At 45.5% G+C, this 26,978-nt stretch overlaps 1 protein-coding gene across 1 annotated transcript in view; it reads left to right on the plus strand.

Annotated features, from left to right (window-relative positions):
- Positions 1 to 26,978, plus strand: part of DNER (delta/notch like EGF repeat containing) — a 317,354-nt gene that overhangs the window by 209,879 nt on the left and 80,497 nt on the right. Inside the window, exon 7 of the mRNA XM_078450803.2 lies at positions 13,503 to 13,616. Coding sequence (XP_078306929.2) covers positions 13,503 to 13,616 — 114 coding nt within the window. The remainder of the gene's footprint in view (positions 1 to 13,502; positions 13,617 to 26,978) is intronic.

A 26,978-nucleotide genomic window follows, 5' to 3' on the forward strand; every position in this document is an offset into this window, starting at 1 on the left:
TCTGTGAAACAGTAATGTCCTCATGCTTATGGGGGCTGCATTGTAGTGACGGAGAGGAATCAACAATGTGAGCATGTGTGTTTCTTGGTGTGTGTGTGTGTGTGTGTGTGTGTGTGTGTGTGTATGTAGTTAAGGGAGAGGGTCAGGAAGTGATAGGTGCAATGAAGAAAAATAAAACAGGTGAAGAGATCAAAAGAAATGGGAGCATGAGGGTGATCAGGTGAGGCTTCTCTGAAGGGAAACTACTTGTGTAGAGACCTGAATACAATGAGCTTGTGAGCTTGGGAACGATGTGACTGTTGGGGGGCATAGCATCCAGGCAGAGGGAATGGCACATGCAAAGGTCCTGAGGCAGGAGTACCTGCACAGTGTCTAAGAGCCAATGATGAGACTTGGTGCTGGGAAGGAAGCTGGACTGGGCCACGGAGGAAGGACAGGGATTCTAACGTGAAAGCGACAGCCCTAGTGTGAGCTAGGGCAAGCCATCTGACTTCTCTCTTGAAAGGGTCACTCTGAAACCTGGTGAAGAAGAAACATAGGGAGGGGAAATTGGGAGACTACTCTCCAGGCAAGAGAGAACGGCGACTGGAGCACCGTGGTGCCGTCAGCGGTGGAAGTTTGGGTCTGGAACATGGTGACGGTGTTGCTGGTAACACTTGCTGGGGGTGTGTGTGGGGGGTGTGAGTGGCCGTGGGGAGATGTGGAAGGCTCCAGAGGTTTTCATTAACAACAGCTTCATTGAGATACGATCCACACCCCGCCCAAGGGTACAATTCAGTGATTTTCAGAATATTTACAGAGTTGCAACAGTCCATTTTAGAACACGGTTATGTCCCCAGAAAGCAGCCCTCTCCCCTTTGCCTGCTGCCCCCCGATTCTGCCACCTCCTCCCCCCAGCCCATGGCCACCACCGACCTACTTCCGGTCTCTGTAGACTTGCCCATCCTGGACACTTCATGTAAGTTGAATTATTTGCTATGCGGCCCCTCGTGTCTGGCTTTTCAAGGTTCATCCATGTCGTAGCAAGTAGCTTCATTCCTTTTTCTGCCTGAATAATGTCCCATTGTCTGCAGACCCCTCACCGTGTTTATCTGTTCACCGACTGGCGCACGCTTGCGTTGTTTCCACCGTTTGGTGGTGGCGAATGGTGCTACTGTGAACCCTACCCTGGTTACGATCTCCCTTCGCTCCTCCTCCAGGGTCTTATGCTTCCGCCCTCTTCGGTGTCTCTGTCTTTGCCATCCTTCATCTTCTAACTTCATCCTTGGCCTCTCATCAGCAGCGGTGCCGAGGTCTCATCTTAAATCCAGCCCCTTGACAGGCAGAAATTTAGGAAGTGCCTGCTGCTGCTTCCATATGTTGAGCTCTTCCTCCCCTCCCCCTCCCCCCTCCCCTCCCCTCCCTTTCCCCCCTTCTCTCTCCCCTCATCTTCTTCATCACTGCCACACCTCCATCTGTGGCCATGTTGTGATTTCCTGCCCATTTAGTTACACTTCCTTTCTCTTTACATCAGGAAGCTTCTCTCCAAGGTTATTGGTGGTGTGTCCTCCCCACTAATTTCCAGGGCTCTTTCTTTGTCCTCATCCCCTTAGAAGCGTTTCTTGCCTGGCCTGCGTGGTGTCTGTTCTCCTGAAACCGGTCCAGCCCTCCTCCCCTCCTTCCTTTCCCCTTCCTCTCTCAGGAGCCACCGTCTTGCCCCTCTGCTGCCACCTCCCTCTGCCTTCGGCAGCAGTCACTCATTCTCAGCTGTCACCTCTAAGTGTCTGGCTTCCAGACCCTTCCTTCCAGCCTGTCGCCTCCAGCACCCCCAGTGGAATTGGGACCAAGGCACCACTAACCGCTCATGTCCTCCTCGGACTCGACCCCAGACCTGCGGGGCCCCCCTCCCTCTGCCTCTCACACACTTTCAAGCCTGACCTTTTCGAGAGCTCTGGTTTCTATCAACGGTGCCATCACCACCCTTGTCACTCAGCCTGGAAGCCCCTCGTCTTACCTTTGGACCAGTCACCAGGTTTGCTGGATTTACAGCGATTTCCCACCTGCCCCAGCTCTTCCCCTCCCATCCCCCATGCCCTGATCCAGGCTGTTGTCTCCTTCTGCCTGAACGATTGCGATTGCGATAAGGCGGTCCTCCCTCTCCACGGTCCCCCCCGCCCTGCTTCCAGAAGCCTCATTTCCCCTGGGACTTGAGGGAACTTGCTTCATCGCACTGGGTCCAGCTTCCCGTCCGTGACCTGGGAAGGCTGACGGAATCCACGGCACCGCACTCCAGGGGTGCTGTGAGGTTTAGGGAACACGGTGCCTGTGCCGTGTTCACCCAGCAAATGTCGGCTGCTGTCCCTGCTGCCATTCTTGTCGAGCCGCCGGTTCCTCGCCCTGCCCTGTGCCCCACTGCCGCTTCCCCAGCAAGTGACTTGGCCTCTGCTCCTCTGTGTCGCCCCTGTCTAGGGAGCCGCTGTGGACCACGTGAGACCCTCAGAAGGTCCTTTTCTCCTCTGCTAAGACCCGCTCCCTGCCCGCTCTTCCTTGCCTCCGTGCTGGCCTTGGCGCCTGGGTGGCTCAGTCGGTTAAGTGCCTGACTTCAGCTCAGGTCATGATCTCATGATTTGTGGGTTCGAGCCCCGTGTCGGGCTGTGTGCTGACAGCTCAGAGCCTGGAGCCTGCTTCAGATTCTCTCTCTCTCTCTCTCTCTCTCTCTCTGCCCCTCCCCTGCTCACTCTGTCTCTGTCTTTCGAAAATAAATGTTAAAAAAATAAAAAAGCCTCATGTAAAGGAAGTATAACACACACGAGGAGTAAAGAAATGGTGGGGTTGGGAGTCTGTGGTCCTGGGTGCGATTGCAGGTTGAGCCACTCTCCAGCTCGACCTTGCTCTCTTGAGCCCAAATGTTCTCACCTGTGAAATGGAGTAACAAGTCTCGACCTTGTAGGAGTTAGAACGCACACATCCACACATGTACATGCACACATCTACGCACGGCCACAGAATGGGGGATGCGCCAAGGGCACCTCTTTGAGCTTCTCAGTGCTAGTGCAAGGTCAGCGGATGGGCGCTTTCGTTCTCCTTGTTGTCTCCCCAGAGGCTGGGCCCGTGCCCCCCCACCCCGCCCCCGTTTTGCCCATCCACAGTGCCTATGCCCGAGGAAAGGATGAGAGTAAAGCCCTCCCCCTAAAGTGAAGTGGGTGAGAACAGGAAGCAACCGGTCTCCGACATGCCTTCCCCACGTCTGCACTCCGATCAGAAACCTTCACGGATGCTGCTTTGGTACCCCAGCTCCGCAGCATGTGGGTTTGAGGCCGCAGCCCCATCGTCCTCCCCGGGGCCTCAGCCAGTGCGTCCGAGAGTGCCTGTTTGGTACCGTGACCCTGCTTTGGCTCACGCTGTGTGTTTGCTTCGTGGGAACGCGTCTTCACTCCTCTGAACGTGTCTCAGATTCCCCAGCTGTGAATTTTCACTCATCAAAAATTCTTTCTCGGGGCGCCTGAGTGGCTCAGTCGGTTAAGCGGCCGACTTTGTCTCAGGTCATGATCTCATGGTCCGTGAGTTCGAGCCCCATGTTGGGCTCTGTGCTGACAGCTCAGAGCCTGGAGCCTGCTTCGCATTCTGTGTCTCCCTCTCTCTTTGCCCCTCCCCCATTCGCGCTCTGTCTCTCTCTGCCTTTCAAAAATGAATAAATGTTAAAAAAAATTAAAAATAAATAAATAAAAAAAATTCTTTCTCAGAGAACGAATACCTACCTTCCCTATAGCTTGGTTTATTATACAAACCTACAATTCAGCTGATAAATATCTTGAAGTCAGTCCCTTAACCTGTCTGTCTCGTGGCATAAATTCTTAATGTAATACTTTTTTTCCTTTGGTTTCAGTTTTTCTTGGAGAGTCATCAGGACATCCTTCATGAAAGGAAATTTCTTGAAATCTCTCTCACTTTGTAATCAACAGATTAGACCCTATAGGTGTCACGTATAGTCTGGCCTCTACCAATATCACAGTTTCTTATTTGGGTTCTAGGAAAATGGAACGAAAGAGATTATTCTAAAAATAGCGATGCATGGTGCTACGTAGTCATTAATTACTTTATAATGAGTACTTCCAGAGTCCCTGGCTGTGTGGTAGGGGTTGGGGGACACAAATCCCCAACACCTGCTCTTAAATAATAGGAAAGCAGATCTGGAAACAATGCAGTGACAGGCATGGTCATCAAGCCTGGGGGCTCCCGGTCACAGAAAGAAAAAACATGTGCCCGCAGTGCAGTCAGTAAAGGCTTTTTAATGCAATATTTGACTTTCACTCTTCGGTCTTTTTCTTTTGTAATCTGTCACATGTGTAACTCTTAAATGAATAATATTAATATTTGATATTTTAAAAATTGCTGCTAATTTCCTGGACCAGTGGTTCTCAGACTTTAGCATGGACCTTGAATCAGAATCACCTGGAGGGCTTCTTAAGGCCCAGATTGTAGCCTGTATTCTGCCCTCCGCTCGCCCCACCCCCTCCCAAGAGTCTCTGATTCTGTAGGTCTGGGATGATGCTGGTGAATTTACGTTTGTAGCGAGTTCCCAGGTGATGCTGATGCCTCTGGTCTAGGGACCACACTTGGAGAACTGCTGGTCTAAACTGCCTTTTAAAAACTGAGAGATCCAATAATATTGGCTTATTGCTTGGCAGTGTTAAAATCCGTAAATTAGCCATTCATTCAAAAACACTGAGCCATCTGCGATGTAATCGGGCACGGTGCAAGCTATGTAGATTGATAGCAACACCCATGCTGCTCAGAGTGGGTCTCATTCGGTCATTACAACCACCCTGGAAGCCATGTATTGACATTTTCCATATTTCACTCAAGGGGGACGAGAAGGTCAAAGTCGGTCTTTTGATGTGCTACTCAGCTGAGCTTTGTATGGCCGTCCCTGACCTTTGACTGTGCAAGCCACTGTCCTTTCCACTGTGCCTCTTACCTATGTGTGCTAATTCGATCTGGTTACTTTCTAACTTTGAGATTAATTTTTCCTGATTTTGCTGGATGTCAGCTTTCTTCCATGCTTTTCTGTCTATTGCATATTCCGATTTTAATTACATTTTATTGACTGCCTTTCACAGATGGGCCTTCTATGTCTTCCTTCCTTTGCCCTTGGTTTTTAAATCATGTTTGCATTTGTTCAGATGTGTTTGTTTTTCCCCTGCCAGCAGGTCTCACTACTTTTTTTCTGTTAAATAATTCCTGCCTTCTGACTTTGAAATTGGATGCCTCTGAGGTTGAATGTCTAGATGGCCCACAGATTCCTGCTATTTATTTCTTGCCTAATATTAGGCCCTGCATCTCTGCAGCCCCAGCCCAGCTGCTCTGATCCCCCGAGGGCAGGAGCCGAGGCTGGTGGGTTCTCTCCCTGCCATCAGCTTTTCAGTACAAAACGAGTAGCTTCGCCTGACTGCACAGCCAGCTATTAAGAGACCAGGAATGTTAAAAATAGCTCCCGCCACCTTCCCACCTTGGAAGCTTTCAGGATGGCTCTCCAAAGAAACAATTAGATCCTACCTCCCTGAATCAAAGCAACACAGAGGAATAGCTTTGTTTCCGTAAAGGAATCTCGAAGTAAACATGCACAGAAACAGTTGTGCAGGGAAGCAGGATGTTTAGAAAAGCAACTGATCTATGGCCTTGTTTTTTTAACAGCCTGACTCATTTAGCCAACTTTGCGTACTGGTGATTTATCATTGAACTCGAGAAGGTTTTTCTTCATTTCAAGAGCACAACCAGCAGAGACAGTGATTTGGGGGTGCTGTGGGGTACAGGTTTTTGGTTATGTTCCTTGCGATCAAAAGATACTGTTAGGATGTAGTTGTCTCCAAACCATTTGGATGCTCGCAGGAAAAGCTAGCCATTTTTCTCTCTATACATGGATACATTTTAAGTTATGTTTTCTACTTAAGTACAAAATAGTATAAAATTAAAGACTCCAAGTATACATTAGACCAAATGTAATCTGGGAATGCATCCACTGAATGGATTATTCAGTTCAATGCATTTCCTACAAGGTATCTGGTTGCTTTGCCATCTGCCGGCCTTCACTTAGTACATGTGCTTTATTTCGTCCAACATCATTGCTCATGGTCAGGTGCTCTAAAAGCACTAAGCCTCCATTTGGAGTTGAGAGCTTTGCCAGTCGTCCCATATGTCCTTGAAAGGCATCCTTATTATATGTCCCAAGGCATAGCTTTTCTTAAATCTTCTTTGTTGCAGTAGAATGTTCTCCAAAGGAATGATGAAACCTCTGGGATTCCCTAAAAGGAGAGAGCGGTATTTCCAATAGTCTTCTATTTTGGAGCCAGTTATTACATTATTTCTTCAATGAATGGATTTTGATTTCTAAAAATGTGCTGAAGGTTCGATATCCCTGGTTTGAAAGGACAGGTTTCTGTTTAAGGGAAGATAAAAGGCATTGGGATGAAGACAAGTGTTTGTAGTCCGAAGGACCAAGGTCTCATTGACCTAAACCAGGGTTTCTCAACTCTGGCATGAGAGGCACGTTGGGCTGGGTCATTCTTTTTTGTAGGGGACTGTCCTGTGCACTGTGGATGTTCAGCACCATCCTGACTCTTATCTACTAGATGCCAGTAGCACCCCCCAGTGGTGTAACAATAGACAATGTCTCCGGACATCACCAAGTGTTCCCTGGGAGGGGAGCGGGTGTCGGAGGGTAGAGAGAATCATCCTGGTGGAGAATCAGTCTGACCTAGGGAATTAAACCTGGATGGACTGTTGCAGGGCAACGAGTCCTGCTTCAGGTCTGTTGATTTGCCGTGTCTTAGGCACCTATAGAAGGTGCCGAACGCTTCTTGGAGAAGTAAGACTGAAGCTCAGAAGGGGGTCAGCATAATTTTTCATCCATCCCAGTGTGGCTGGGGAGAAGGGGTCCTTTAGCAGAGCACTTGCTCCATTGTGGTGTCCCCCGCATTGGAAGCATAGACCGTGGCAGAACACAAGGTGATTTTAGATAGCACCTGTTTGAGAGAATACATGCGTAGTTTAATAGCCATGTATTTATTTTAATGTGCGTTAGGGAAAAAACAGTCGCACATTTTGCCCATGCTGTTCTGGGTATTATTGCATAAGGAGAGGCTAAATCTAACTTGAGAGATGTGGTTGATGTTAGGGCAGAAGCTTGAAGCAACTTGATTGATTTGTGCTAGGAAATGTTTAAGTATCGAGGATTCAGAGATTACCGAGAAAGGCGAACTCCCAATTCTTAGGGAATTTGTTGTTGAAAGAAAACCAACAAAGAAAGGCCTTTTGGTTAATAAACATAATTGATGGAACATGAAGGAACCCTGTGGGGGACAGCAGGAGACTCTAGGACAAAGCCCTGCTTCCATGGGTCACCTTCTAGGTGGGGAGGTAACAAGTCTACTTGTGTCTTGTCAAGTAGAGGTACGTGCTAAGAAGAAGAATAAAGAAGGGCTTGAGGCCTGAGGTCCGAGCAGGTGATTTCTGTGCAGAGACCCGGCTAATGGCAGGGGCGGCCGTGGAAGGGTGTAGGCTCAGAGGGAACACTTCATGCAAGGTGGCGGTGGGGCTCCAGGGCTGAGGTTTCTGATGGCCACTCTAGGCTTTCCTGCGTAGGGAAGGTGATCTGAAATGATCTTTTGTGTTTGTTCCCTTGCAAGAATTAAACATAAATCATAGTGATTCTCAAGCTCCATTAAACTTCTCAGCATATACTGGCTTAGCCTTATCTTTCAACTTAAATTCATGCATCAAAAATCAATTATTCAGCTGAACATTTTAATTGAATCGAAGTCTGATAGACGCTCTCATGCACCAAATTATCCTAATCACGACACATTCTTTGCACACCAGTATGCACGGATTAGCCAAAGCAGACACCAGGGCTCGATCTCTGACATCACGTTACCATCTGTGTATGCGGTTCTTCCTCTTTCTGGGGTAAAAGACTCAGACCACTAAGGGGAGAGCTGTGTTATTCTCGGCTAATTGCAATTCTTGACCCAAACGAATTAGAACAGGCACTCGGGTTGGAGGTTGTTTCCGGGAGAGAGATTTTTGCCTGTCTCCCAAGACCCGGGCATCCGGGACAATTCTCAGGTCGGTGATGAACACACAGAGGCCACTCTTCTCCCTTATTGCCTCCAATGGCAGTAAACACTGGTTCACACTCTCCAAATGGGGTTGATTTCACAACACACAACCCCCTGGATTCATAAGACATCTTGACCTAACTGTTCTGGTTTTATCTGTCATCCCCCTCGAGTTTGTAGCCGACTTCCCACCCTGCATCGCTGGATTTCACGTCTCCCTACCTGGTGCTGGAGACGACTTTAATGTACTCTCTTGGGTGCTCTACTCCTTTATGAAATTCATTTTTAACACCCCCCCCCCCCCACCTCTGCTTCCTGCTCTTACAGATGAAACTCCCCTGCATTTCCTGTAGTCCCTTTCTCTAGGTTTATTGCTGACTTTCTTCTGGAGCTTTGTGTTACATGACAGTTTTTTTTTTTTTAATTTTTTTAAATGTTTATTTATTTTTGAGAGAGAGAGAAAGAGAGAGACAGAGTGCAAGTGGGGTAGGCAGAGAGAAAGGGAGACACAGAATCTGAAGCAGGCTCCAGGTTCTGAGCTGGTCAGCACATACCCCATGCGGGGCTCAAACCCATGAACTGCGAGATCATGACCTGAGCCGAAGTCAGACACTTAACTGACTGGGCCACCCAGGCGCCCCTTTGTTACGTGACGGTTTCAAATTCATGCCACACTTCTCTTTCTAGGGCAGGACCACAACTGCTTTCGTTGTATCCTGTGTCTCTGTCACATCTTTGTGTGGTCCTGAGACCACAGCCTGAAAACACCATTAAAGACTGTGAGAAGAAGCTTGGTGACTTTAGGGACAGTTGGACTCCACGGTGGCCACAGTGCAGTGGTGGATGGGGAGAATGTGTGGGGATGAAGGAGGCAGGGGCCAGATCACGTTGTGCCTTTTACCCGTGGAGTCAAGTGTTTGGGTTTTGTTCCCAGCCCTTTGTAAAGCAAGCAGAAAGTTTTAAGAATAATAGGATATAAGCTATGTCTTAAAAAAATCTCTCCGGCTACTCCCATGTGGACTGTAGAATGGATTGTAGGAAAGCAAGAGTAGGGGTAAGGAGATGGGCTGAGGGGGCCTTGTCTTAGGTCCTGGTGAGAGGCAATGATGTCCCGACCTGGACAACGTGAAAGCACCATGTGGTTATAACACTAATTTAGAAGGGGGTCCATGAACGCTTCAGGTTTGGCTAAGAAGGGGCCATATCACTAGTTCTAAGGAAAGGAATGGAGACAGTTACTGCTATTTGCCTTGGTAGTTGGGTATAGACTTTGTCATTGGAAACCTGAATGAAGGAGATTTTCTCTGTTGTGCATTTTTAAGGACGTCTGAATGGCATCCACACCTTTCATGCATACTGCTGGGCCTTTACATGGGCTTTTCTTTGTGCCTTGTCAATATCCCATTGGGAACTTATGACCTAGGTCTTTAAGTCCTGAAATGCCCATTTGTGTGTGTGTGTGTGTGTGTGTGTGTGTTAGAGAAAATTCTCCTGTTAGCAACATGCACGAAATGACCACATAATACCTTTCTTATCCACTGTGTTGACACAATCATTGCTTTGCTTGAACATTCCACAAGGTCCTCTGAATGTGTGTCACTGCTTTGGTTGGGTGAGGAAATGTCCATGATCAGCATGGTTATTTTACTCCCCAGAGAAGATACCGGCTTCCCGCAAGATGGAAGAAAGAACCCAGACAAGGCCTTCATGGTCTTGTAAAATTTAAATTCCATTCACTCATTTAGTTTTAACACCTTGGTTATGATATCAAATGAAAAAACAACAGACATGGATAGGTAATTTGTGTATGCCTTAGATGTGCAGTTCAGAATATTATATATAGGTTAATATCAGGGATTTGTCTGACAACTGTAGATTTCTGCTTTCTGCGGGTCTAAGAAATGACTCACTGGTGTTTAAGAGTCCCTGAAACCAGCAACAGGACACTCGCAGTTCCTTGTCCTCTCCCAGATCTGGCTCCAGTTGGCTCAGTGCAGTCAGTGATGGCGCTCCTGGGACTTCCGACTAAATTGGAACTACCTTCTTTGACGTCAAGAATCATGCCTGGCCTGGTGTGGACAAGCGTCAGGCCCTGAATTACAGCCGGGCAGACACACAGGCTGGTTATTGCTAGTAACTGACCAGCTGGTCACCTGCAGCTAAGGATACTCAGTAATCCCATAATCCCATAATCCCAGCTGTGCTTCCCTGCCTCCCTCACTCCTCCATTGCTGTTTTTCTTTTCCAGTTATATCGAACCTGTAGACATGCCAATATATACGTACTTTATAGGTCTAAGTACACACTTTTGCTTATAGTTCCATGTTTTCCCTATTGAAAAAAATCTTTGCGAGAAAGCTGTAAAGCTTGAGAGCCAAAAGCAATGATATAGTGACCGGTCCCTGACCTGTGTTCCTCATTAGAGAGGACTATTGGCATTTGAGTAAGAAAATTTTCTTGTACTGGGTCGTCTCGGGCAGTGCAAGACTTTAGAATCTCCACCACTAAGTACTGGTTGGACAATCCCAAACACCCCACACACTGCTATGTGGATTGACCTCTTAGGTTGAAATCCTACTACACTTGAATGCGTAAATATTGGAGCATTTAACAGCACTTAAGGTTTAGTTTATTAGATTTATTAGATAATAGTGAATTAAATGCATGGGAAGATTTGTGTCTTATTTGACAAATGGGGTTCTTAAAAAGAAATTGTTGAAATTAATAAATGTAGTTTAAAGTGTTTAATTCAGTTTGTAAATGGGACCGCACATTAAAGAGGCCATTAGAAGTGATCTTACAAAAAAAATCTCCATTAGTTCGGGATACATCTTGAAGTCTTTACAGGTGAAATGAAATTTGCTTTAAGATACCCCAACAGGGAAAATATAAAACTATGAGAGAGGTAGATGAAATTAAATGGACAGAATGCTAGCGATTGTTGAAGTTAGGTGATAGAGACATGAGGCTTGTATACTAGTCTCTCTATGTTTAGGTATGTTTAAAACTCCCAAATAAAAAGTTCAAAGAAAGTGAATGTTAAAATTTTCTCTAAAGAACTTCGCAGCTCATGGAATCCTGAATTTTGCTCATATTGTTTCTGTCTGGTAGGGACATATACATCCCTTACAGGTGTATGATATCTCATTGGCTTTTGGCTATTTTTAATGATTTTGTGTGATTCTGTGGTCACAGTTTTAAGATCTTCGTGATGGCAGGATTCATGACTCTATATCCTGTAACCACACTGCTTCTAAGAAGCCAGTATTTCTAATTGGCTGTCTTTTTCATGAAGGTACTTTTGTAGCCTGTTGTAGAAATGTTGAAAGCAGGGATTTAAAGAAAATTTTTGGTAAGCCCAAGAATAACCATGGTGTTTAGGCTGTGTCTATCTATATCTGTGCATTTCCTTATACATCATTTTCTGTTATTTTCCCTTCATGTTAAATACATGTTTTTGAGCATGTGATGCATGTTGCCTCAGGCATGATGATGCATTTAAGGGATTGGGCTCAGGACTTTGACTCCCCGTGTGTCATTGTGAAAATCACTTAAACTCCCCAGTTCTCAGTTTCCCCATTCGTGCAACGGACATGGTTATGATACTGACCTCATAGTTTGCAGCGAGGATGAGTTAATGCATAGAAGAAAAAGGAAGTGTTCTATTATAGGTATTAGCTATGATTTTTAGTCAGAAACTTATTTGTAGCACTCTTCTGAAAAACAGTTTGCTCTCCCTCATTCTGAATTTAGGGCCGTCATTTGAAGATCTATGAACATACTGTTATCATATTAAGATATTCTGTTCTGCAGTTTTGAAACAGCTTTTTGTCCTGGTGTTTGGATTTTTAGTTTATACAATTATTTTATTCATTTTATCACATTCACTAATAAACTACAATCTCCTGAGCTGTTTTCAAGCCTGTAGGGGAGAGTAAGGTTGTACATAAATGCCTCCACATTCACAATCTGTAATTTATACTCGTTTTGCAGGTAATTGAAGCTCAGGCGAATCATCCCTCTTCTAATATCACCGATTTACTTTTGCAAATCTCAGATTCAACTGCTAATGACAGTCTTTCAAAACTAATAATTCAGAAAGACAAGTTTTTAAGGACTTAATGTACAGCCTAGCAAGGTATAAAATGCTACAGTATGATTATAATCATGTAGAAAATATCTGTGCATAACAATTTCTGATAGGAATCATCTCCAAATTATGAAGAGTTCTGTCACTCAAATAACAGAACTAAGGGCAGAGCCTCTTTCTGTTTGACATCTTGTGTTCAAAGTTTCTTTCATAGCCATTTTCCACTTTAAAATGAATTTATTTCTCTGGAGGGCTTTGTTTTCAAAGTTACTAAGTAATGTGGAATTTATTCACTTAAAATTTTTTTGATGTTTATTTTTGAGAAAGAGAGAGAGAGAGAGAGGGAGAGAGAGAGAGAGAGAGAGAGAGAGGGAGAGACAGTTCAAGCGGGGCAGGGGCAGAGAAAGAGAGGGAGACACAGAATCTGAAGCAGGCTTCGGGCTCTGAGCTGTCAGCACAGATCCCGACATGGGACTCAAACCCACAAACTGTGAGATCATGACCTGAGCTGAAGTCAGATGCTCAACCGACTGAGCCACCCAGACTCCCCTAATGTGGAATTTATTTAAAGCTTTTGGGTTGTATTCTCATAGATGGGAGTCCTTACTTCCGTATCACACATGTGTTTATGTTACTGTCCAATGAAATCCCCGCCAGAGTCTTGCTTCACAGAGAATTTACTAGGCTGGATGGGATTCAAATAAAACCAAGAATAATATATTCAGGTGCTTAACATTATGTGTGTCTCAATCTCTTTATCTTTAAAATGAAGGAATGGGGCATGGCATTAACACAGAACGGTTCTTCCAGCTGTAAAATATAAATTAAAGAAATTTTAATGACTAGCGTTTTTCCTTGTGCTTTTTAAAAATAGGCATTGGGATGACACTGGCACAGGGAAAGTGGCCGTCCTCTCAGTTAGATGGCCTCTCAGTTAGATGGCCTCTCGTCTACAAACACATTGTAGACTGTGTTTTGTCCTGTGTCAGAAGGAAGCTGGGAACCCTCAGTTTCTGAAGGTTCTGATTCGTATTTCAAAGTAAAATGCAGGGCTAAGGCTGGAGGAAAGTCTCTCCTTGCAGTAAAAGGTTTTTGCAAAGTAAATGATTTTTGAAATGTGATTCTAAACCGCTAAGACTGTTTCTCATTGCAAAACCAAAGCGGACCGAGGAGGAGTGGCTGGGTGGGGGGCTCTTTTGCTCAAAGCTGCTGCTTTTGGTGGGTGGGGTACTGATTAGACTCCATCAGTTCCTGGGGTAGTTTGAAATGGTTTTGGAATAACCCATTTTATAAAATATCTATCTCGTTTTATTCAGGTTATACTGGAGAGCTGTGCCAATCCAAGATTGATTACTGTATCCTAGACCCATGCAGAAATGCAGCAACATGCATTTCTAGTCTCAGTGGATTCACCTGCCAGTGTCCAGAAGGTAAGCATTATTGCCTAAGGATACCTGTTTTTTCTTCCCATTTTTAAACCATAAACTACTTTGATCAGCTTTAAATTTCTGAAAACCTCCGTGCGAGAGAACTTCCTCCATTTGTTCCATTTATAAAGCGAAATATAAGGTAGTCTTTTCTTAAAAAATTCTATGCTAGAATAGCTTGAGAATTATGTTTGAATATTAGACATAATCTAGGAATTTCTGTGATTTCACTTGTACCTTGAAAATGAATAAATGTAACACAGTGATAACTATAAGTTTTTTCCTAAATTTCATGTGTTAAATTTTCAAAATTTTGTTTGTTTTAGATACCAATACACATAAAAAATATTTCAACATGAAGTTCACCTGCTTTTATTTTATTTTATTCTTAAAAAATGTTTATTCCTTTTGGCAGGGAGAGGGTGTGAGCAGGGGAGGGGCAGAGAGAGAGGGCGAGAGAGCGAGAATCCCAAGCAGGCTCCGCGCTCTTAGCACAGAGCCGGATGCGGGATTCCATCTCCCGAACCTGGGAGGTCATGACCTGAGTGAAAATCAAGAGTTGGACGCTCGACGGACTGAGCCACTTCGGGTGCCCGTCACCTGCTTTTATTTTTAAATCAACTTTCTAACACTTTAGAAACTTCAAGTTATCTGGAAAGTCACATCTTTTGAGCTACTTTTATTTTTATTTATTTATTTATTATTTATTTTAATGTTTATTTTTGAGAGAGAGAGAGAGAGAGAGAGAGAGCGAGCGCGAGCAGGGGAGGGGCAGAGAGAGAGGGAGACAGAATCCGAAGCACGCTCCAGGCTCTGAGCTGTCAGCACAGAGCCCGGCGCGGGGCTGGAACTCGTGAAGCACGAGATCATGACCTGCGCCGAAGTGCCACCCAGGCACCCTTTTAGCTACTTTTAGTTAAAAAAAAGTTTTACTGTTAGAGTAGTTCGACCTGAAGGGGCAGGCAGGTGACCATAGTTAGCAAGCTGGTATTCAAGATACGATGTTGTACTCAGAGGAAGTTCTCATTTCCGCTTGGAGGGATGTTATGGAAGGGATTACTTTAAACACTAATGTTGTAAGAATAACCTGATGTTAGAGTTTTTTGTTCTTTATTTTTTTGAGTTTTATTTATTTATTTATTTATTTATTTATTTATTTTTATTTTTTAACGTTTATTTATTATTGAGAGACAGAGCACGAGCAGAGGAGGAACAGAGATGGAGACACAGAATCTGAAGCAGGCTCCAGGCTCTGGGTTGTCAGCAAAGAGCCTGACGCGGGACTTGAACTCACGAACTGTGAGATCATGACCTGAGCCGAAGTCGGTCTCTTAACCGACTGAGCCACCCGGGTGCCCCTAGAGGTTTTTGTGTTTGTTTGTTTGTTTTTACAACCGGCACATCAGCTCCTGATCCGCAGAGGTACGCGGACAGCTGCATAAAGTATGAGGGCATCGTCTGCAGAGATGAAGTATAGAGTCTGAGTGCGTACACTCTGGAACCGTCTCTGGGCTCCACATTACCCTACCCTGCCCCTGGCTCAGAGGCTGCAGGGCAGCAGTGGTTCGGCACGGCACTTGCTGAAAGGCCACCAACCTCCCAGGTGACCCAGGGGCTCAGGGTTGCAGCGCCTCCTCCTCCTCAGTGTTTTGAAGACCCGACGTGAAGAAGCGAATCCTGTCCCCCAGCTTCCGCTCACCTGTGCAGGGGTGGGAGCTGCGCCCCCAGGTTGCTTGTGCTTGCGATGTGTGTGGTTACCATGGCAGTGGAGTAGCGTGTGTTTGAGAAAAGTGTGTTTCACCCTCCCCTTGGGTCTCTGAAGCGAATGGAAAACGCGGGCACGTTGAAAGGGGTTGAGGGCTGAGCAAGCGGCACGCATTGTCCCTCACACATGGAGCTTTGCAGATTTTCAGGGCTTCGCTGCACCCTGGGTCAGGCGGTTGCTGACTAACTGGTTGTAGCCTGTGCTTGTGGTCAGGGGTGGGCGTCAGGGTCACCAGCCGATTGACTGCAGCGAATCACGAATCCCCCCCGCCGCCACCCGCTCCTCCTAAATGTGGGCTAGAATGAGACTGCATACTTCCCAGAACCGTTCCGGGTACAAATGGGATTCTTGCGAAAGAGCTTTGAAAACTCCAAATTGCTTATTTTTACAGTTTTGACTGTCACCGGAAGGTTAAAATGAGACCCCAGAGGCTCATAGAGGCAGTGACTTCCAAAATCACAGCAGCCATAAAGGATGGCCCTCGAAGCGGGACCCAGTGGTTTTACTTTCCCTCATACCGCCATTTTCCCTAGTGCCTAAAGATGGCCGAGCACTTCCTGTTTGCCAGGCGCTGCGCTGGCCGCTGGGACTTAAGGGCTAGTGGAGCTGAGATGGGGCCTCCCGTGGCACATCCACAGATAAATGTGTAATTACAGCAGGACCAGGGCCTTGAAGATGTCCAAAAGAGAGCTGTTTAGTCTCGGACAGCTGGGCGTGTTGCCCCCATGTGGAGACCCTGAGTGAGGACAGGGAGGAGAGCGGCGGAGTTGAGGGCATCACCGATGAGGGAAGACGGTGAGGAAGAAAGTGGGTGATGGGAAGCGGATGTATGCATGGCTTCACGGGGCTTTGTGTGCCCAGGTGGGACATTTCCTCTTCATCCTGAGGGGGAGACGGGGGCTTAGGTCTGGAGCCTGTTTCCACCACTGACTCACCAGCTCTGGCTCATGGGCAAGTGAGTTCATACCTCTCGCTCTCAGTCTCAGTTTACTAATCTGTAAATTGGGGAAATGCTAATGCCCACTTAATAGGGACAGTGAGGATTAAATGAGACGTCGCAGGTACAGTAGTTAGCACAGTGCCTGGATAAATGGCTGTTCGGTATTAGCTGCTTCATCGTTACTGTTTTCCTAGTAACAATTACTGTTGAACCATTGATGAATTTAAATGGGAATTTGTCATTTTCATTCCCGAACAGTGTGGAACATAGAGAGGGAGTAAGGAGGAGAGTTTGGAGATTGTTGTAGAAGTCCAGGGAACAGGTGTTGACTGTTAGAAGGGGAAGGGTGGGGGCTTAGAAAGGAGGGAAGCTGATGGATTTGGGAGAACTTGAGAGGTCAAGTGAGGGGGCCTGAGATGGGTGGGTGATGGGGGGGAGGGGCAAGCTTGTTCCCTCTGTCAGTCTGTGGCAGGCTGTGCCGTTCCTGGAGAAAAAGAAGTGCAGAGCACAAGTGTTCTATTTTGGACGTGTTGAGTTTGAGTGGCCTTTGTGACGTCCAAGTGGAGCTGTCAGCTGTGAATCTGGAAGCTGGTGGAGAAGTCTGGGCCAAGTCCAAATGCGGACCCATTAGCCCATAGATGGCAGTTTGAACCTTGGCATCCGGGGGATTGTCTAGGGAGCCTTCATTTTTATCCAGTGGCCTGTCAGTTCCTCCACGCTGTCTAGACACAGCCTAGGGGAAATGTGACGCTCTGGAATGCAAACAATGAAGACCAATTTCCCGACAGTCTTTGTGTGAAGAGTTTTTTCAGAGGTTCACCTTCACTGAAGACAGACCAGGGAAAAGGGGCTTTACTTCCAGTTCTGAAGACTTCATTGCAGTGTTTTGGAGCCTCTGAGTAGGAGTGTGAGGCCGTGACCGGGTGGCTGGCGTTTTTGAACCAGCCCCTCCCACTGGCTTGTTCTCTGGGTGCTTGTGGTAGAAAATAATGTTTATAGAACACGTTGCATCTGCAGGATCCCTCTCGTTTCCGGCACACTGCGAAGACAAGTTTGGAAAGTGTCTCAAGTCCACAGAATGTTCTGGACTTCTGAGCTAGCATTAGGACCCTTCCTGCCTCCTTTTTTTCCTTTCTTTCCTTTTTTTTTTTTTTCTTTTTCTCCAGTGATGAACGTTTTCTTGTCATGTTTGCTTTATACACGTGCATTTACGTGTATAGTTTGTTTCTTTGCAAAGTAACTTGAAAGCAGACGAGAAACATCATGGCTCTTCATCCCCAAATAAATCAGTTTGTGTTTTCTGAGAATTAGCACAGTCTTCTTTAGATCTTACGGTGCGCCTAGAAAATTATCACACCTAAGAAATTTAGTAATTGTTTCCTCATATTACGTACTATGCGTCCTTTTTTCATTTGTTCCTTTATGTGTATTAATTCTGTCTGCCCTGGTTCCCTGTGTTCTCTTGAGAGGGAGGGAAAACTGCACGCCAGGAGCATTTAACGCCACATTTTATATTAGGAGGAGGTTAATAAAAATGTGTTAAATGAGCAAATTATAAAAGTCAGCACCTCAGTATCACTCTAGTCTGGCAGCACCTCTTATCCTCATGACAATTCTATGAAGCAGATGCTATTAATGTCTCCATTTAATATATTGGGAAACTGAGGCACAAGGGGATCAAATAACCTGCCGGTCGGTGATCACATAGATAGAAATTTAAACCCAGGCACCTTGGCACTGGCCTTCTTAACCATCGTCCTATAGTGTCTCTAAATACATCCTTCAAAATACATTCGGTCTCATTTTTTTTTTTTAAAAGATGATCTCTGTAACAATAGTCACAAATAGAATAAATGCAAAGTTTGTTGGGTTCTAAAACTTTTAAATGTCCCTGCTAAAAATTTCTGAAGTCTGGGAAAAGCTGGAAAAAATTTTTTTCATATATATAAAAATTTACATAAATTTAAATATATATGTATTTCTTTTCTGTAAGAACGGTGAAATCCTTTTACAGCAATTCCCTCCCAGTCCGGAAAGCTGTTACAACTAGGTTTTCCCTCTGGATAGTGCTTTCAACTCAGCACATTCACATCCTGGCTCTTTTCCATCCTTTTCCTCTTCATTCTGTTTCTTTCAAGGATCCTTCTGCATCCAACCTGGACCAGGTCCTTCGAGGTTGGAGTCCTTCCTAGCTATCTGTCTCTTTGACTCTCGCCTCCTTTTTAACCTCTTTCCAAAAGTTCAAAGTCAGTGAGGCCTGTGAGACAGCTTGTGCTGTAATTATCATTTAAGCTCTCCTTCTGGAAGGTTTCTGCTTTCCTCCTACACTTAGGTTTTTATTCTTTGTCAACAGGTTCTGTCTTTTCTCTGAATTTCTGCTTAACGTTCACTGGGCCCACATTTGAAAAGTGCAGTTTTGGATTGTGGTTCCTGTGCAGGTGATAAGAAGCAAAAGTAAAAATGTCAGGAGCGTTTTCTTGCAGATACTTTACCAAACAACAGCAGCAAAGAGGAGAAATTAGAAGCTGATCTTTTTGCCTACGTGTTTACTCTGTACGCAGATACTGTCTTTATGTTTGGTTTAGAACTCTGAGATCCTTCAATTTTAAACCAAATGCATTTTAATTCTGAAGACATCTAATTATATATACTTACCATCACTGCCTATTGGTATTTAAATATGTAAATTTAAATATATGAATACATTTAAATACATACGTAAATAAAATCTGAATATAACTGTCTAGCCGTCCTCTCTGCTTCAGTACCTCCGAATTTTTATTTTTTCCGCCTCAGAATTTGAAGTAGACCACCACACGGACTAATAGGGAATAAAAAGAACTTGGTAGAGATGAAAACATTCAGCAATCAAGCACATTTGTGGGTCCTACAGGTATGCTGATCTGCATCATGCAGGGCACAGAATCACACTGCAGAGAACCTGATCGCTTGCCTGGTATCTACCTCGGCGTGTGGCGACCGGAGACTGACGTGAGAATATGGGGCTCCAGGCACTAGGTTTGAGCAGATATCATCGCATCCAATAGATTGTAAAAACATTAGTCACAGGTTATTTTCTGGTGTCACACTTGCTGATGGGAGTACAGACCCACAGAGTTTGTGTGAGCAGCTCTTGCCCTACAATTCTGAAGGCAGATACTGCAGCCAGGGAGGGGACCTGCTTCCACACCGGACTCCACTGTCAGCCATGCAGGTCTTGTAACTTGGAAACTCCGTAGCCACGTGTGGTTAGTGTCCTCCTCTGGCCCGGAGGTTAGTAGACCCGAGTCTGGGGCCAGAGAGGAGGCGGGGGAGTGGGGTGGTTACAAGTGTGGATTGAGGGTCCCATCGCTTGTGTTTGAATGCCGGACCCGTCCCCTGTGCAGCTAGCTCTGTGCTTCTCCGGGGCTCATTTTTCCACTTAGAAAATGGGGATGATATTAGGACATCCTTTATAAGTCGGCGTGAGGAACAGAAAAGCCCTCAGCTCTGTGCTTGGCAAAGAGTAAGTACTGAATAGTGTTAGCGATGATGATGATGGTGGTGATGGTGGAGAATTTAGCCATATCACCTTGGGTGAGTCGTACAGTTTTCATCTCCTCCAGCCATTTTTTTTCTTGTTTTAATGATGAAGATTGACTATTACCTTTAAGGGACCCTATTCCTGATAGTCTCTGATTCACATACATCAGCCTAAGAGCCCCTTGCAGAGCCAATAAATCCAGCTTGTTGTTTCAAGTAATGTTTACAGAGAAAAGTTTCATAACCTCTAAACGACTCCCTAGAACTTAATGTCGGCCCTCGGGCCCTGTAAGTCAAATCCCATTGCAACAAGCTCCAAGGGTTTATCCAAACTATTTTTGTTTTTCTACATTTTATAGCCTTGAGTAATCTAGCCATATAAATCCTTTTGTCCAACTCAAATGTCAGTGGTAATGCTTTTCATCTTAGAGGGATTTACAGGCAATAGCCACACATGTCATAAAAATTATCCCTGAGATAATGTGTATTGTTCAGAAACCGGGCATGTTACCCAATAAGGATTTAGGAGTCATACAGTCCTAGGATTTGGTTGTTTTTCCCCAGTATCCTGATAGGTAGGATTTGGGTGAAAGCACTCTCTTAGGACCTTATTCAACTGCATGTATTTACATAAGAAATGTGCAACATGTCCTCGTAAAATTCCCAGGCCTGAATAAGGTACTGTTCTTATTTTTTTGAAAATTTGGCACTATCCCTAAATCACCACATCATTTAGGAACTGTAGCAGCTGAGATCCTCGGCGCTCCAAGTGCTATATAGTTTCACCTCTTGGAGACAGAGCAGGCTTTAAGACTTACCAAGTGTGAGTAAAACTTTATTTCTGCGCTTGGTGTATGCTGATTAATTTTTGATTTACAGCTAAGTTCATATTTCTTTTCTTTTTGTCCCCACATAGCACAGTGGCTCTGAGATTGTTTAACTAAAAATACCGCGAGGGATTTTGCTTGCCCGCTTCCCCCATTCGCGGTGGGACCAGATGCACTCACCTTAGTCCATGACCAGGGTCCTGTCATCTTCGGCTCTGCCGCCCTCCTGGGAACCGTTCTGATGCCCAGGTTAGTGGTGGCAGATGACAGTAGGAACTTGCAACGTGACAAGTGAATGAAGAAATAAATCCTGATACCTTGGTGCTTTTCTTTTTAAGAAGAGGTAGGGGGTACCTCATAGGTAAATACAAATCCCGATTTCTTGAGGTGTGTGTCCAGATCTGCACGGGAAAGTTCTTTAGCGCTCTTAAAACTTTTTGGCTTTAAAAATTTGGGTAGACGGCCTAAATTTCAACTGTCATTTCTCTTGTGGCTTCAGGAATCACCACAGCATCGGCGGTAACCATGACAACGAGGACATCTGCCATTTGTTGAGTGCCTGCCATGCTTTTGGTGCTTGAAGTTAGTATTTGACTTGAAGTTAGCAGTTAGCTGCTGAGGCTCGGATAGATGTTGCTGCTTGAGTTTGAATCTGTGTTTGATCACGTTTTACTTGGGGACCTTGGGCAAGTAAACCTAAATCCTCTGTGCCTCATTTTCTGCATCTGTGGAGTGGAGGTAGTATTAGTGCCAACCTAATGAGGTTGTCACAAGGATTAAATGGGTATACAGTACTAAGAACAGTGGGGTAAGTGATTAATATAAGTGTACAAGGTGTATACGTGTACAAGGTAGGTCCCGAGGCTCTAAGGTCCTGGTGGACCCGGGTGAAGACTAGGTTTGTCTAACTCTGGAGTCCGTGTTCACTCTGCTGAACTGAGCTCCTTCTCTGGTCAAGTTCACCTTTGTGACACCTAGCTGGTTGGGTACAGGTCTGCTTTCCCCCCTGGGACTCTAGGCTTGTCGAGGGCAGTGACGCTCAACTTTTTTTTCGTATTCCTTAGCACAACTGGCACTTAGGTACCTATGAGCCTTGTGTTGAATGTCTTGAGTGAGTAAATATCTCAAAACTGTTTTAGCAGTTCAACAGTGTCATTTAATATGGGAAGAGACTGGAGCCAAGATGAGTTAACCAGGGTCCACTGATGTAACCAGGTGACTGTCATTGGTTAGACTCATTGCAAACTCAAGCCAGCAGTGAGGCCGGTGGGGGGTGGAGGGGTGGGAAGGGAGGCTCTGATCTCATCCAGGATCCCATTCAGCATGATTTAAGGGTCATCAGAGACTTGGGCAGAGTTGATATACAGAATTGGGGGATCCCATCTCTGGCTGTCTTCTTTCCTAGGACCCTTTCCCATTCCTCATGGTGCGCCTGCCCCCAGCTGGTTCCTAGCAGGCTTAATGCTAGCGTCTTTGTGTCCTTGGGCCATAGTCACATCCAAGGCTGCCTGCGGGGTGGGACTCCCCAAACGTGAAACTACCCCCATGCCAGCTGCTGCCTCTATGTTCTGACTTTCCTCTAAAACCCTGTCCACTTTTGTTCGCTTTCCAGAGCCAGGTAGTGGTGGGGTTATTTGGCCTGGAGCTAACTGTTGTTATTTGTGGGACAATCTGTTAAGAAAGCTTATTTCTTGGGGCGCCTGGGTGGCTCAGTCAGTTAAGCGGCCAACTTCGGCTCAGGTCGTGATCTCGCGGTCCGTGAGTTCGAGCCGGGCATCGGGCTCTGTGCTGACAGCTCGGAGCCTGGAGCCTGTTTCAGATTCTGTGTCTCCCTCTCTCTGACCCTCCCCAGTTCATGCTCTGTCTCTCCCTGTCTCAAAAATAAATAAACGTTAAAAAAAAATTTAAAAAAAAAAGAAAGCTTATTTCTCCATATAAGAAGCCGAATGCCCATATAATTGTTTTTAACAGCAACAAAGATCCTTTACAATGGAAATACAAATATTCTAGAGGCACCTGGGTGGCTCAGTCAGTTAAGTGTCAGACTTAGCTCAGGTCATGATCTCACAGCTCATGGGTTCAGCCCACGTTGGGCTCTGTGCTGACAGCTCAGAGCCTGGAAACTGCTTTAGATTCCTGTCTCCATCTCTCTCTGCCCCTCCCCTGCTCACGCTTTGTCTGTCTCTCTCTCAAAAATAAATAAACATTTAAAGAAAATAAAAAGAAATACAAACATCCTAAAAGTAAGTATAATTTTTATTTTTCCCTGCAGTGGAATTTATCTCCATATACGTATATGCTCATATATATGTATATGCATATGCATAAGCATATGTATGTATGTGTATGTGTATACACACACACACACACACACACACACACACACACACACATACACACTCACTCTGTTTTAGATAATTGGAAGAGGCTGGAGACAAATTTTTGTCTGACTTGGACCAAAGTACCATGCGATATGGTCCTGGGTCTTATTGTGAACAGTTCAGATCTGGGCTCAGAGTCCTATAAGCGTGTTAAGGTGGGGCTGACAGAGAGACTCGGCCTAAGAGAATTGAACACGCACACAGCTGTGAAAGTAGAAGAATGTTGGTTACTTTATCATCTTCCATTTTTGGCTAAATAATCTTTCTTTGGCTTGGTTTTTCCAACCAAGTTCTCATGTCCTGAGACCTGATGTCATACTGATAAAAGGGCCCCAAAGATAGATGCTTAGGTTTCCCCTCCCATCACATAGCCCATTCTTGAAGCATTTTCCACTTGTCTTCTAACTGCCCCAAGTATGTTTGGTTGTAATTTATATGAAGACCTTATCCCTTCCTCACCTTCAGCTCCTGACTCTACACTTAGTAATGCATCTGGTCACTGTGCATCAGGGCATGCACGTGGGCTGATGTCACCACTGTCTCCTCTCACTGTATTTGACCATCACCCTCTGCTCTGTTACAGTCTGGGACTTCATATCACACTTTAAGTAATTTTATCATTTTTCCCTACGCTATCAGAGAATCCAATGCTCAGATGAGCTCAAAGAAAAAGAAACACCCGTATGATTCCATCCCCATGAGAGACCACTTTGAATTTTAGGCAACTATCTTTGAAGTCTCTTTTTAATGTGCATTTTCAAAAACTAAAATTGGATCTTACTGTGCATTCTCTTTTGTAATGAGCTTCTTAAACTGAACAACGTGTTCCAAATGTTCTCCTGTATCGTTCATTATTTTCTTAAAGAACTGCTCTTAGTGGCTGCATTTTATACCATCATATGAATGTGGCATAATGGATTTAATGAACGACCTAATCATCCACATACTACTTATTGATCACCTACTTTGAGGCACTTACTGTGCTAATGATGAGGGATCTAGGAGTGAACAAGACAGATGGGGCTCTGGTTCGTGGTTTTTGAGACAGTGTAGACACTATGATCAGGGATGTGGCCGAGCTCTGCTGGGATGATCCAGTGTGCTTCAGAAGGGGGCCCCCCACCCAGACCGGGGGCTAGAAGAAAAGTCAGGAAATGTTCCAAGGGAAGTGATGTTTCAGCAGAGACCTGAAGGGAAGGCAGCACCAAGATGAGTAAGTTAGGCCTGTGGGGAGAGGACAGTCTCCCAGGAAGGGAACATCGATAGCATGCGGGAAGGTGCAGCAGAGAGAGGGTGCCAGGTTTGAAGAACAAAATGGAGCTCAGCAGAGCTGTATGCAGAATGTGATGGAGTGTGGGCGGCATGGGTGAGGGACTGGCGTAGAAGCCAGCCCAGCAGGCCTTCAAACACACGACAAAGGGATCGGACTCCACCCGACTGTGTTGTCGGGGGGGGGGGGGGGGCACCGTGATTAGTTTCAGCAGGCGAGGGGCAGAGCTTTAGCGTTTGGGAGAAATTACAGTGGCTGAAGGAGGAATAATGGATCAGAGGAGGACAAGAGTCAGAGAACCCTGTTTGGACCCTCACACAGTAATTTAGGTGAGCAGTCACGGTGGGATGAAATGGGGAGGTGACAGTGGAGATAGAAGTGGACAGACTGGCTGAAGAAGGAGAAGGAGGACAAGCCAGGGACCACAGGGACAAGCCAGACTTCAGAAAGCTGTAGGCAGGTGCATGTACGGGGTGCTGCGGGGTGGCGAGCAGCTTTGAGGGGAGGATGGGAAGTTCCATATGGGACATGAATTGAACGAACCCATGAAGCATCCAGAGGAAGCATCGAGCAGTCAGCTAAGTACGTGAACCTGAAGCATGGAGAGAGTGCTGGTCTGGAGACGTTAAGTTCGAGAGGTTGAGTCCAGAGCCTAATCTGAGCCACGGGCTTGTGTGAAGCCACCCAGGGGAAGCACCCGGTGGGGAAGGAAAGACTGACCAGGACAAAATGAGGAACGCCACCTTTGGGATCCCTGAGGAAATGGAGTTTGCGAAGGGGACATTGAGGTTCCTTTTTTTGGCTATTTTTTTTTTTTTTATTGTGTTGCGGAGAATATTTTGTACGTGTATTTTTTATGCGTTGTTCGTCTGTTTCCTTAGGACAGAGGCTCACAAAGTTGTATGTAACTTTTGTAAACCTGGAAACCTTGTGGTCCAGTTGCAGAGGTGAGACCCTGTTGAAGAAATCCCAGGAAATTAGAAAAAAAAAAAAAAAAAGAAACAGCAACCCTCATCTTCTGTTTGAAGTCTTTGAGAATTCTCTCACTTGTGAAGGTGTCTTCTTTGTGTTTCCCCATCTCCTCAGACCATAGCTGCCCTTGAGTATCTGTCTTTCCCTTACTCTTATCATCCATTTATTATTTTTAATCAATTACTTTTTATCAGGAGAATTGACTAGGTAAATGCGGTAGTAGCCTTTTGTTTTCACACAGAGTAACTTTTACAGCACGTCTGTATCCATTAAAAATCTTGATTTTTCAACAATAGATAAATAGACCAGAAAATGTGAGGGGCGGGGGGCGGGGGGAGGAGTGTACTGGCTCTGTAGCAAATATGCAGGATGAATTCAGGCATGGCTTGATCCAGAAGCTCAAATAATGTCAGCAAGCCTGAATTTTTCTCTCTCTAGCAGTCTTCCTTCTGCTTTCCTGCGTTGGCTCCATTCTGAAGATGGGTGGGGAAGAGTTTGTCTTCTCCCAGCAAAAGCCACGGGGCTGACTTAGAGTGTTCTGAATTGAGACATTGGCTTACCACCGGCCAGGGAATGGACTGCTTTGGCTGGCCAAGTCTCAGACACAAAGTCACTCTTGGAGCTGGCATTTGGAGTCCATTCCCTCCAAACTCTTAGGGGCTGAGAAAAGAGGTATGTTGCTTCCCAGAGGGAAGTCAGTGTATAGTTCTCACAATCAAGAATAATTAATGAAAGTTGGGAAGGTAAAAGTAGTGAATTAAGGCCATAGTGGTCGAATGTGATGGCACTGGGTACAAAGACAGATCTATATTGGTTCAGAGCAAAAAGACAGTTATGAAATGTAACAGTAGTTTATACATTTTCTTCCTCATGACTAAATACAAGAAACTCTGTGGCTACCAGCAGAAAAAATAAACCGTAGGAAGGAAAGGTACATTCTCCTTAAGAAAAATCCTGATGGCAGGCCCCACCCCCGACCAGTTAAGTCAGTATCCCCGAGGTGGGAACCAGGCGTAATTTTCAAAGCTCTCCAGTGGTTCTAGCCTGCAGCCAGGGCTGAGAACCTCTGTGGCTGAAGAACACAGAGTTCTCCCGGGGGTCCGCTCCCTCGGTGTTCTCTGTGTGCAAGTGGAAACTGCTATGCCACGTGTTGTCACGTATCCGCGTGTATGAAATTCATGAAAATGAGTGTCATTTTTGTTTAAGCGGATGAAGGAACTAAGGCTCAAAATCCATGTCATTAGAGAAGGGCATATTTGTGTGGAATTTCACTTCTGTCCATTTCCAGATGGCTTTGGACAAAATTACTTAACCCTCCGGGCTTCAGCGTCCTTATGTGTAAGGATAACACCCATCTCCTGGAGCTGTTGGGTAGTACGGGGCAGGTGGGTATTCAGCACCTGTGTCTCCCTCCCATGTCCCATCTCTTAGTTTCTGTCTTTTTTTGTCTTTCGTTTTTCTCCGGTCTCAATTTCTACAAAGAGTGGAAACGTTTTTCTCGTATGCGGAAGGCAATCCCGTGGCTAGCTTTCAGGGCAAATTTCTTGTTGTTGTTCACGTCAGAGAGAATGGCTGTACGGTTTGTGCAGGATTCCCAGCCTCTTGGGGGTTTCCAGGTTCCTCTCTGGTCTCCTACAGTAGCTTCTGGAGTTTTCTTTCTGGTTGACTCTTGTCCTCTACAGTCTGAT

This window comes from Panthera onca, chromosome C1 (genome assembly GCF_046562875.1).
Source record: "Panthera onca isolate mPanOnc1 chromosome C1, mPanOnc1 haplotype 2, whole genome shotgun sequence".
Lineage (NCBI taxonomy): Eukaryota > Metazoa > Chordata > Mammalia > Carnivora > Felidae > Panthera > Panthera onca.